The 13,846-nt window shown below is 37.9% G+C and overlaps 1 protein-coding gene across 2 annotated transcripts in view; it reads right to left on the bottom strand.

Moving 5' to 3' along the window:
• The window catches only part of Wdr44 (WD repeat domain 44), a 111,183-nt gene that overhangs the window by 67,789 nt on the left and 29,548 nt on the right, over window positions 1-13,846 (bottom strand). Inside the window, exon 2 of one of the 2 annotated variants that reach the window (XM_055604987.1) lies at window positions 12,466-12,499. In XM_055604987.1, the coding sequence (XP_055460962.1) occupies window positions 12,466-12,499 (34 nt within the window). Of the gene's footprint in view, window positions 1-6,290; window positions 6,339-12,465; window positions 12,500-13,846 lie in introns of those variants that run through there. The other variant, XM_055604988.1, reaches the window with a different exon arrangement.

Genomic DNA, 13,846 nt, shown 5'->3' on the forward strand with positions numbered 1-13,846 from the left:
GTAATTATCAAAGAGACCCACTATTGGGCAATGTGCAGAGAGCAAAAGATTTTGGAACACACAGTCCAAAATGAGATGGAGCTTCATCTCCAATCCTTCCCCTCAGGGCATGTAAAACTATGCAGGGTCCAGAAAGATAATAAGTGCCAGAGCTAATGGATGACTTCAAGGAAATAGTGTTTTTCAGACACAATGGGACTGATGTACCTATAAATTCAGAGACTGTGACAGCTTGCAGAGGTAGTTTATATGCTCAAATCAGATATATTTATCAAGCATCATTAGAGAAACTTCTCTTATATCTATATATATGGCTACAAAGATAGCCATAACTGGACAATGTACAGCACTGAGAGAGGGAATTAGACATGAGATCCAATCTCCAGCCAAGAAGCTATATCCAATTAACAACCACTGACAGAGAAAATATTAGTTCCTTTCAAATGCATTCTCATTAGGTATATTAACCACACATAAAGATAAGTTCTATGCTCAGCAGTACATAGCCAGCACAAAAGTATCTCAGTAGTATTTTTGTACTTTTTGTCTCATGTTGTTTTGTTTAGATATTTTCTTTTGTCTTACTGGCCTTTTGCTCTTATATGATGGTTTCTAATTTTGTGTTTTTATGGATATAGGTTTGTGTGTGTGTATGTATGCATATTTCTACTTTGTTTTTTTATGCTTTACTTTTTTGTTTGCCTGTTTGGTTTCTAAAGATAGAAAATGAATAGATTTGAGCAAGTAGAGAGGTAGGGAAGATCTGGGAGGAGTTGGGAAAAGGGAAATTATGACCAGAATATATTGTGTGAAAAAAATTTCAGAAAATATATAAAGAAAAACGAAAAAAAAACCCACATTTATTTATTTACCTTTATGTACATGGGTGTGACTGAGTGTATGTATGCACCTCATGCCCATGAAGGTCAGACCCTCTGAATAGAGGACATATTGGGATCTGTAAGCAGGCATCTCTATGGCCAGCCCCAAGGTACCTGACAAACCAGGTATCAGGCATCTGTGAAGCCACCTATGAACCACCTGTGAATGCTCTGAGTCACCTTATAAGAGAACTAAAAGCTCCTCCTCCTCTCTCTCTCATGCCCTGCCCAGAGATGGTCTCCGTGACCCTTTCTCCCTTCCCTCCCCTTCCCTTCTCCATTCCCTTAATAAACCTCCCATGTAGAACCAGTAGCGTGACATGATTTCTGAACCCTCCATGTAACTCTGTTGCTCAATCCATTGGTGCGTTGGCCAAGAAGAGGTGCCTCGAGCAGCCACACATGTGGTGGTTGCTTTTTGGCACTGGCACCCCATTGGAGCTGCTGGAAACCTATTTCATTCCAAATCTACCCGTGACCCACTTTCAGTCAACTAGGTTGCTACTTGTTGCACTCAACACTGGCTGGATTGGTGAGTTTCCCACATCGGTTGTCCTAAACGTTTCTATGGGTAAGGGAAAATTGACCCTTAAGCATCCAACAACTTCCCACTACCCTCTGAGGCAGAAGTACCCCCAACCATGGTCTTCACTGCCTATGGTTGACACTTTTTGCTAACCTCCATTTAGGGCTTCCTCTTTCCTTTGGGAGAGATGTTTTTTTTCCCTCTATGTGCACAGTTTCTCCCCACACATGTGCCTACAAAAATCCTAGCACTAGGTAAACTGTGTCTCCTAACAGGCCACTGTGCCCCTGGTCTCTGGCCAAAGCTGAAGAGCTGTTTGATCAGGTAGGACCATATCTGCTGGGTCAAACCTTGCTTTTGGAATGCATGGACAGGTCACTGACTCCTGTCCTCCCACTGGAACTGTCCATTCATCCATTCCTACAGTGTGCCCACTGGGATGTCTTCTGGAGAATTGAAAAGCCCTAAGCATGGAGCCTGAGTTAAAGGCCTCTAAACTCATACACCTCTGTAATAAAACTTGGCCTATATTCCTTACCATTATGTAAGGAATATATATATTCCATATATATATATATTCCTTACATAATGGTTCGAATTGGCTGATTAACTGCACATTAAATACCAATATTTTACAGGATCTTTTTAATTACTGCCAGCGATCTGGTAAATAGAAGGAGGTATATTATGTTCAAGCTTTCTCTCTTTTCCACCCTAAACCTTCTCTGTTCTTCCTGTTATCCTACCCAACTTCTAGCTATAAAGTCTCAACCTCAAGAGTTCTCTACATTTGACTCTGTGGATGAACCTCCACCAGGTCGTTCTCAACCCCCAGCTTCTTCCCAACCTCTGGCATCTTCCCCTTCCTCCTCTTCTTCTTCTGCTTCTCCAGAACCCTCACCCCTTCCCTAGCAACAGGATGTCCTAGTCGACCTACTTTGGCACCCCATTTCACCCCACCAACAGCTATTAGGCCCCGGCTACCGACCCTCGCTCTATAGCAAAGCCCCCTTCTTCTTCTACTCAGCATAAACCAGTCTCAATTCTTCCCTTGTGGGAGTGGCCAGTGTAGATGGCTTAGTTAGGGTGCATGTTCCCTTCTCATTAACTGAACTTTCTCACGTAGAAAAGAGACTAGGATCCTATACCTCTAATCCTTCTAGTTTCGTTAAAGAATTTCAGTATCTCACTCAATCTTATAGTCTTACCTTCCATGATACATATGATTCTTACCAATAACCGATTACCTGAGGAATGCAGGAGAGTTTGGGAATAGGCTAGAATGCATGCAGATGAGGTTCACCAAACAAACAGAGCACACATGGTTGGGGCTGAGGTGGTGCCAGACCAGGATCCACAATGGGATTACAATACCCTGGAAGGCATTTTAGCCAGAGATCAGTTCATGACCTGGCTCCTGGCTGTTCTCCTCAAGGCTGCCCTTAAGCCAGTTAGTTTTGAAAAGCTCCTGGAGATCGTTCAGGACAAGAATGAAAACCAGTCTCAATTCCTAGAGCGCCTTACAAAGGCCCACTTATAACATACTAATCTAGACCCCGAAAATACACAGGGCAGGCAACTTCTGATAACCTATTTTTTCTTCCAGAGTTACCCTGATATCAAGGCTAAGTTAAATGCTTGGAGAGAGAACCTCTGACTCCACAGGCAGAAGTCTTAGTGTTGGCCTTTAAGGTATACCATGGGAGAGATGAGAAAGCCCACTAACTTTGTATTATCAACTTTCTTCCCAGTACATCTAGGCCCTCCAGCAAGTGGCTCATACAATACTAACTCTTCAAGGACAGATCAACTGGCTGGCAGCAAAGTACTTCAAAACAGATGTGGATTGGATCTCCTCCAGGTAAAGAAGGTGTCCTTTGTATCTACCTCCAGGAGGAATGCTGTTTTTATGTCAACCAATCCGGGATAGTAAAAGACAAAATTCAACAACTCCAGAGAGAGCTACAAAAGCAAGGAAACACTGCGAGGCCACTAGCTCTTGGGCCTTTGAGAACCCCATATGGAAATGGATTCTGCTCTTCCTTACAACTCTTCTGCTGTCTTTCTGCTTTTGCTTTTTGCATCCTGCTTAATTAACTTCCTCTCTACATTCTTCCAACATCAAATGCAAAATTTCTCTAACCAAACTGTTAATCAGTTACTCTTACTGGATTATCAACCTTTGCCCACAGAACCAGATGTCAATGACCTTCCAATTGACCCTGCTGTTGGGGACCAGCTATACCCTGAGAATGACAATGCCCCTAGTCAGCAGGAAGTAGCTTGAAGAGCAAAGGTTGCCCCTATGCCTTCCCACCATCATCCCTTCCTAGTTCCTCACTTTTTAATGAAACAAAAAAGGGAGGAATGCTGGGATCCAAAAGCAGGCATCTCTAGGGACAGCCCTAGGGACAAACCGGATATCAGGCATCTGTGAGGCCACCTATGGACCACCTGGAACCACCTGCACATGCTCTGTGTCACCTTCTAAAAGAACTTGAAGCTCCTCCTCTCTTTCTTTCTCTCCTGTCCTGCCCAGAGCCCTTCCTCCTTCTCTTCTTCCTCCTCCTTTCTCTTCTCTGTGACCCCTTCCTCCTTCTCTTCCCTGTTCCCTTCTTCCCTTTCTCTTCCTCTCTTCCCTTCCCCCTTCCCTTAATAAACTTCCCACATAGAACCGGTCCTGTGGCATGATTTGTGAACCTACCCTGTAACTCTGTTGCACAAGCCTAACAGGACAGATCCTCTGGAATAGGAGCTATAAATTGTGAACTTCAGTGTGGGTGCTGGGAACCAAGAAGAGTAAGCATTCTTAACAACTGAGTTACTCTCCAGCCCTTTTTCTAAGCAACTTAAAGTGACTTTTCTGTATCTGAAATGAGCTTTGGTATTTGCTTATGTTTTTCTCCTCCTATCCTAAAGTGTAAGGAGCACAAGCACAGTGACATTGCTTGATGAGTCTATCACTATTTACCCAATATCACAAACAGTGTACTGTACTAAATAATCACTGCTAAATAATGTTAAATAATATGTATTCTGGTTAACTTTCGTGTATATATATATATATATATATATATATATATATATATATATATATTCTTTATTTTATTTCTGGTTTTAAATTTTATTTTTTTTGAAATAGCATCTCACTATATTGTTCTGGTTAGCCTGGGTTTCACTGTGTACAACAGGCTCAAACTGAACTCAGAATCACCTGCCTCTGTTTCCTTGGAGCTGAGATAAAGGCATGTGCAAACATGCCCAGCCTACTTTTTTTTTTAAGGATGTGTCTTTTCCTTTTATTTTTGAGATCACAATAATATCATTACAATATTTTTCCTTCCCTTTCCTCCTTCAAACCCTCCCATATACTTGTCCTTGTTCTTTCAAATTCATGGCCTATTTTTTCATTAGTTGTTTATAGATTCCTAAATATAATGTTACTTGTACATAAATTTTCAGGACTGAAGATTTGAAATTAGATATCTGATTGGTCCTCCTCCCTGGTGAACACAATTTGTTCCATTTTCAGCATTTCTTAGTTTACTATAGCTCTTTGTGTAGAGCAGAGCCTCATGGAAAAGTAAGTACTTTTAAAAAGTATTTATTTACTTGTTTTTAAATTTTATGAACATAATTATTTTCCTGTACATATATATGTGCACTGTGTGCATGCATTTCCTTGGAGATGGAGGGTTAATGGCTGTAAGCTGTCATGTACATGCTGGAAATCAAACCCAGGTTCTCTATGAGAAACAAGTGCTCTTAACCACTGAGCCATCTTTACAGTTCCAGGTTAATGTTAAACTAAAGATCTAATCAAAACTACTTAGTAAAAGAACTTGTACCAAGATGGAGAATATTTGAAAGATCATCTTTAAGAATAGTCACTACATTAGGAACTGTTGTCATTGCTATCAATTTTAAGTATTTTAATTCAATTATCCTCCAAATGTTTATTACTTAGAAAATAAAAAAAAACATTTTGCAACACAATTTAATGGAATTTTTTCTCATTTTAAGCTAAATAAAAATATACATGAAAACTTCTTGGACCCCAATTTGATTTGTTTTAATTAGTATTTACAAAAATCCTAGTTTTAACACTCTTACACTAACAAAAACTGCTAAGCAGTGATTAGATTTCTATTTTATGCAGCTAAACAAGCCAGTTTGAAATTGAAAAGTATCAAGCTGTGAAGTCACAAGTTAAAAGGGGTAATATGCTCTCAGCCAAAAGACCTGCTCGCCAGGGAAGGGCGAGCAGAATGTTTATTAGTAAATGCATATGTAAGTCAACTGTAGTTTTCACTGGGAGAAAATCATAGCAGTTAATTATATAAAACTTAGATTCTTCTGATAACACCTCTATCAGGCTGACAGGATAAAACAAAGAAAATAAAGCATGTGACAAGAGAACATCACTAAGTTAACTCTACTTGAGACAGTCTTCAGTATCTTCTGATGGGGTGGGGTGTTCATTACTAAAATATAAGACTCACTAAGCCCCAGCTATCCCAATATCTTGCCATTTCTCAAACCCCTATCTATCACAGTATCAGAAACATGCTTTTATAAAAGGTACAATTCATGATTCAGTTTTTAGTCATCCATGTAGAAGTTATGTTCCCCTTGCATTAGCTAATAGAGTTGCTTGTACTTTCCCCATGGTCCTTAAATATATGATTGAATATTTTACTTTTAATACACAATGCCCTACTTCCCATTCACCCATAAAAATCTATTCTATTTCCACTTCCCAGGAAGATCCATGTGTCCCCCACCCAGTCCCTTCCTCTATACCTAACCTCTCTGTGGCTACACATTGTAGCTTAGTTATGATTTATTTAATGGCTAATATACACATATAAGTGGATACATACCATATTTATCTTTCTGGGTCTGGGTTACCTCACTCAGGATGATTGTGAAGGAACAGGAGGATCAGGTAATGAGGGGGAGGAGAGATGTGGTTGAGGGAGGGAATGCAGGGAGAGACAACTAGAATTAAGGGGCATTCAATATTATGGAAACCTAGTGCAGTGGAAACTTCCTAAAATATATGAAAGCAATCCTAGTGAAGTCTCTAAATTATAAGGGAGACCGAGTCCTAACTAGCTATCTCTTGTCAGCAAACAAAGTTTCTAGTACCAGGACTGGGTTACATCCAATTAAGTTGTTGGCTATAGAAATCCCCAAGCAACCCAGGCTGTTGCCGTGACAACAGGTTACTCTTCAAAACTGATTGCAAGGCTCCACTGCTGAAGACAACACCCATACAACAAATTGAAAATGGAGAGGTCTAATTGGTGCCTACACAGAACCTTCACCCCTGTGTTCTAGTGTCTTTATACAGGAAGGTATTCTGTAAGCTACCAAAAGAGAAACATAAAAGCCAATCTAGCGACAAAACCTTTGGTCTACAATGCTTCCCTGACTGCAAAATATGCTAGAGCAATGGTGGCACAAAGCTTGTGGGAATAACTAACCAATGTCTGATTTGACTTAAGAACCACTCTATAAGATGGACCCTATACCTGATACTTCTTGGTTGACCAAGAACCAAAGACCTAGGTTAAAAACAAGTACTACTGGTTAAAATATATATATATATATATATATATATATATATATATATATATATATAGTGATAAAATGACACCTAATGATATTCTGCTATACTCATAAACCAGTGCCTTATTCAGCTATCATCAGAGACCCTTCCTCTTGCAGCAGAGGGGAACAAATTCAGAGATCCACATTATGTGTAGAGCAAAGCCTTAGAACACAGAGATCTAAATGAGATGTCTCCATCAAATTCCTCCACTCAAGGCTCAGGGAACCCCATAAAAGAGGAGACAGAAAGAGTGTAAAAGCCAGCAGATGGAGGACACCATGAGAACAAGGTCCTCTAAATCAACTGAGCATAGCTCATATGAATTTATAGAGACTGAAGAAGAAAGCATAGCACCTGCATGGGCCTCCACCAGGTTCTTTGTGAATATCTTATAGCTTTCAGTTTAGTAATTTTATGGAACTCCTGAGTGTGTGAATGAGTGGGTCGCTATTTCTTGTGCCTTCTGTTGGTTTGCTTTGTCAACTTCCATGTGATGATTTTTGTTTTATCTTTTATTTTCTTTTGTTATATTTTGTTGTTATATCATAGAAATCTATCTTTTCTAATGAGAGACAGAAAGGAAGTGAATCTGGGTGAGAAGAGGTGGAAAGAACTGGGAGGGATAGATGGAGGAAACTAATTAGGATAAACTGTATAGAAGAAGAATCTATTTTCAATAAAAGAGAAAAAAAATAAAAATGCCCAGTAAAAGTTTGTAAAAATGCATATTCACAGTTAATTTTTATAAAACCGATCCATACTCACAGAAATATTTGTGATTATCTTGAAAGAACATTAAACTAGGAACCAGGTGTGATGACTAACACCTGTCATCTCAGCATTTCAGAGACCAAGGCAGAGGTTTTTTTGACAGTACAAAGCCAGCCTTGGCTACATAGTAAGTTCCTAGATGGATAAAGAACATTGAGCTACAAATAGTAAATACTTAAAAAGAAATTCAGAAAAGGGGAGATGAAGTTGAAGGTGAGAAGGAAAGAGTATATGGGAGGATTTGGAGGGAAAAAAAAGAGAGAAATATAGCAATTAAAGTCTCAAAAATGATAAAAACAAATTCTGTTGGCTCACAGTTTTTATTAGAGAAGAGGGAGATATTTAATAGAGATTAAAGTGACCAAATTTTTCAAAATGTGACTTTCATTTGCTTGTGCTGAGATAATAAAAAAGCAACAATTCTTAATGGCTATTATATCAACCCATCCATTCATTTCAATGTTATTTTCATTGTCTCTTTTATCAGCGCAAATAATCTCAAATTCAAGGCCACCTTGGACTATTCAGTGAGACCTTGTAACAAACAAACAAACCCACATAACCACAAAACCAAACAAACAAAAATACTGACCAGAATAAGTAGAAGACGTACAAAGTGAGTCATATGTCCTGCTCTATCACAACACTTTGTAGTGAAAGTTTTGGTGTCTTTTGACATGGACTATGCTACCTACTTTTGATCACTTCCTCCTGATGGGACTTTCCTACCAGGCCACAAAGGAGAAAGATGAACTCAATCCTCATGTGAATAGATGAGTCTGGATAAAACAACCTATTTCTGAAAAAATAGGGGAAGGGAAGATGCAGGAGGGTGAGTGGGACTGGGAGGAGAGCAGGGATGGACCTATGACCAAGATGTAAATTGAATTAATTAATAAAAAAGGTCATTCCAAAAAGTAATTGAATAAAAACCAGTAAACTGTAAAATAATAATAAACAGAGCTTTCTGCCACTAAAAGAAAAAATAGGCAACAAAATCATGCTATGTTATGTAAGAAAGGCTTTGGGACAGTCCTAGGAAGAAGAACGGGGCTGCTGCTCCCTTCTGCTGCTCCTGGTTGCTGTTGTTGCAGTTTGATGAGAAGTTGGAGATCCTGACTATGCAGACTGGACTTCTTAAAAAAAAAAAAAAGGCCCTAACCAGCAGGAAGTAGCCAAAGAGAACTATGGCCACTCTCTCTAACCTTCTTTTTCTCCTACTTGGTGTTGGGGTGTTGGAAGGGCTTGGTGTGGAGTAGGGAAGTAGAGATATAAGAAACCCAACTAAAATAGATTTTAAAAAAAGACTCTAACACAACTTGCTTTATTTTTTGAGCATCCTATCACTAAAGCTTCTACAGATGTCATAATAGTTAAGCGTTTTCAATGTTGCCACAAATTTTCATACATTAAATATTACTTTATACTGTTGTTACCTAACACAATATTTTGCCAATGGTTCTCTATTTACCCATGCAATCTCCCAAGTTTTTAAACCTAGCACAAATTCTATCTTCTTTTTGAAATGTTTTCTATTGCTGAAGGTAACAGTGCTCTCATGTCTGCTACATTTTGAACTCCTTCCTCCAATCTTCTTGTAATATTTTAGTCTGTTCTACAAAAACTAAGAATTTTTGTCCCTTTGCATACATATCCATAATGTGAGACTGTAAAATTACCACAAGCCAGGACCTTTATTTGTACCAATTAAGATATTCGTGGATAAGCAGCTGGAGAGAACTCACTAGTGAAAAGCACTTCCTACTCCTCCATAGGACTTGCATTCAGTTATCTGCACCCAGACTTGGGAGGCTCAAAACTGTCTGTAATGCTAACTCTATAGGATAGGATCCAAAGCCCTCTTCTACCATCTGTGTGGTATAGACAGACAGACAGAGAGAGAGAGACATACATATGAAAAAAAAGAAATCTTTTAAAAGGATACCTGTAGATATACCACATATATATAACATTCTTAAGGCCTCAGCACATGCACATCGTACAATATTAAGCAAGGAAAAGGAAAACAACACTGATAAATGCAACAATTTTGATGCATCTCAATACTTTCAGCTAATTTTACAGGGCAAATACTATGAGTTTATTTATAGACTATCTTCAAAATGACAAAATTACAGAGATGGAAAACAAACTTGGAAATGATATGGGGTGTTGGTAGCATGTTAAATATAAAGGGTTACCATAAGGCAGATGTTAACAATACAGTTCTGCATCTTGGTTGTGGTGGTTACACAGGCATACACAAAAAAATATTGACACAAGATTATACATTCAAACTGTTAAATTCCTGGTTTTGATATTGTTCTATAATTAAGTTATAACCATTGAGGAAACTATGTAAAGGATACACAGGACCTCTTCATACTATATTTGTAGTTTCCTGTGACTCCATTCTTATTTTGAAATAAAAAATAGTAAAAAGGGAATAATATCCAATCTTATATTTATTTTCCAAGTATGTTCATTTGTTATCTAATTTTAGTTAAGTAAGGACAATCTTTGATTACTAAAATAAAGTAGATTCTCCAAACCTATGTGCCAAGTGGCTTTGAAAACCTGAAAACATAAAGTAAAGAACAATCACTTCTAGATATGGAGACTATGAGGTAGGGGATGTAGAATAGGAGGAAAGGCTATTTCTACCATGTAGCTTTTGCTCTGAGAACATTTAAACAATTTGTATTACTTTTAAAACATGTTTAATCAAGAAGCATAGGGATAAAGATGGAACAGAGATTGAGGAAATGGCAAACCAGTGACTGGCCCAACTTGAGACCCACCCCATGGCAGAGAGCGAACCCTGACACTATTAATGATACTCTGCTATACTTGCAGACAGAAGCCCAGCATAAGTGTCTTCTGAGAGGTTTCATCCAGCAGTTGATGGAAACAGATACAGACCCACAGCCAAACAATAGGCTGAGCTCAGGGAGTTCTGTGGAAGAGTGAGAGAAGGACAGAGGGAGCCAGAAGGGTCAAGGACACCACAAGAAGACCTACAGAGTAAACCAACCTGGGCCCATGGGGGGCCAACCAATAATCATGCATAGGCTAGACTTAGACCCCCTACACATATGTAGCAGATGTGCAGCCTGTTCATCATATAGGTCCTCTAATAATGGGAGTGTGGGCTGTCTCTGACCCTGATGCCTGTCTTTGGATCCCTTTCCCCTAGATGGCCTTCCAGGTCTGGGTTCAGTGGGAGAGAGGATGTACTTAGTTCAGAGACTTGTGGTACTACGGTGGGTTGGTGTCCTTTGGGGGCCTCACCTTCTTTGAGAAGGAGAAGGGGGAATATGAGGAGGGGGGCGTGAGGGTAGGACTGGGAGGAGAGGAGGCAGGGGGATGGGATCAGGCTGTAAAGAGATTAAATAAGTAAATAAATTAAAGAAAAAACATGCTTTATGAAAATATTAAGTATAAAATATTTTTTATAAAATACAAGGAAGAATTATGATAGACCCTTTAAGCATCCAGTTTAAGAAAAAGAGCTTTCAAGTCTCTCGTACATTATTCTCATTTTCTTTATAATATCTCTAAGAAATGACAGCCTAAATTTGCTTTCTTTCTAGTTTGACCATGTTTATGTTTCTTTTTCATTCTTTTTTGTTTGCTAGAGACAATGTCTCATATAGATCAAGATGGCCTCAAACCCACAATGTAAAAAAAAAATGAGTTTGAATTTTTGATTCTCCTGCCTCCATATTTCTAGGCATGAGGTACTATGATCAATTTTATGTGGTACTAAGGAAATTGAACCAAGAGACTCAAGTAAATCCCATGATTATATTTCTAAACAATACATTCTTTTTTTGTATGCTTTTGAACGTAACATAATGGAATCATAGTGTATGTATTTTTCTGTGCCTTGTACCTCCAATCAAACACTCTGATGTTTGAAACTCGTTTCAGTTTTGTGTATAATTAATTCATTCATTCATTAATTTCTACTTCTGCAGAATATTCTACATAAATATACTATAAAGTGTGCAAAGTATATGAAACACAGAGCATGTTCAATATTATACACACAAAAAGCATACAATGCACATATATACTTATATATAATTTATTTAATGGAAGTAAATTTCTTAATTATATTCTTGTACATAAAATGGTTCTTAGGGAACTGAATGCAGCTCAGTGATGGAGCACTTACCTAGCATGTGCTAAGCTCCAGGTTTGTTCCCCAGCATCACAAAACAAGCAAAAACATCTCTCAATACATATAAAGCTAGGATTAATTTTGATTTGTACTAAGAGTGTCAAAATATGTACCCATAAGAAGTATACAAGTGTTTTGATAATTATATATATATATATATATTTTTTTTTTCTTTTTTACAACACTAGGGTCTGAACCTAAGGCTTTGTATATAGTAAACAAGAACTCTAACATTAAGTTATATACTTGGTCTTTTACAGTGTTCTTTTATTGTAAAAATTATAAATCAAATATAATATATTGAAAAGCTAAAAATTATATATATATATCTTATAGCTCAATAATCACCTAGTTATTTATGGGATGTCTAGTTCCTTGGTAAATCAGAATATCATGACACTATTGTTGAAGAAAAAAAATATGTTTACAAAAAAAGTAGCAAGAAGTTGACAAATACCTAAATCTTTGAGAAAACAGAACTCACCTTGAATGATGAAAGTCCAACTTTTCCTGGAGACCTGTTCAGAAACAAAAGAAGGTATTGAAAAGAAGAAATATGAAAGACTTCTACATACTAATAAAGGCACAAGCTTGTATTTTTAAGACAGGGATATATTTTGTGTGGTGGTTTGAATAGGTTTGGCCCCCATAGACTCATGTGTTTGAATGCCTGGCTCATGGGGAGTGGCACTATTAGGAAATGTGACCTTGTTGGAGTAGGTGTAGCCTTACTGGAGGATGAGTGTCACTTTGGGGGTGGGTTTTGAGGTCTTCTATGTTCAAGCTATGCCCAGTGACACACAATCTCTTTCTGCTAGCTTTGGATCAATATGTGGAACTCTTAGGTCCTTTTCTAGCACCATGTCTGACTGGACTTGCCATGTTTCCCCCCATGATGATAATGGGTGAACCTCTGAAACTGTAAGCCAGCCCCAATGAAAAGTTTTCCTTTATAAGAACTGCCTTGGGCTAGAGTCAAGGGAGGACATCCCCTATTGATGGACTAGGGGAAGGGCCTAGGAAAGAAGATGAGGAAGGGGGCTGTAGCCAGAATACAAAGTGACTAAAGTATAACAAATAATAATTAAAAAAAAAAAGTGTTGCCTTGGTGTCTCTTCACAGCAATAAAACCCAAAGTAAGGTATTTTGTTACTGGAAAGTCTTGTTTTTATATAACAAAATGTGGAAAACAGAAAAAAATAAGCAGGAAAGAAAGCTAAAGCAATTATTTATAAGCCTACCATTTATCTTCATATATATATATAGCATATAGTATATGGAGCTGTGCACCTAAGAAACTCTGGAACTCTACAATAAACTTCCACAAAACAATGTTTCTAAATATGAAATGGTGAGTCAAAAGTATAAAAACTTCAAATTTGGGGGAAGCTTTCAGGTTGCTATCCAGAACAACCACATTCATTTATGCTCTCATTGTTTTAAAAATGTCTGTTTTATACCTTTGCCAAAAATGAGAGCCTTTTACACTCTTTGCCAACTTGATAATCAAATGTACATATTATTTTTATCTTATGTTGCACTTCTTTGATTTCGATCATGGCTGAAATTTTTCATATGCATTATATGTATTGATTTTGGAGAGAGAATTATTTTTGTTTTGACCTCAGCTTTTCTACTAGAGCAAAACTCTACCATTACTTAAGGTAAAACCAAATACTACTGGTGTAATAGTGGAAAACAAGTAGTAAAAAAATGGCTCTTAATGATATTCTGCTATACTTATATAAATCGGTGCCTTGTTCAGCCATCATCAGAGAAGTTTCCTCCTGAAGCAGATAGAAACAAATATGGGAGATATTACACCCATTACACAGAGAGTGAGAGACCTTGGAACACTTAGCCCT

This window comes from Psammomys obesus, unplaced genomic scaffold (assembly GCF_907164565.1).
Source record: "Psammomys obesus unplaced genomic scaffold, mPsaObe1.curated_primary_1811, whole genome shotgun sequence".
Classification (NCBI taxonomy): domain Eukaryota; kingdom Metazoa; phylum Chordata; class Mammalia; order Rodentia; family Muridae; genus Psammomys; species Psammomys obesus.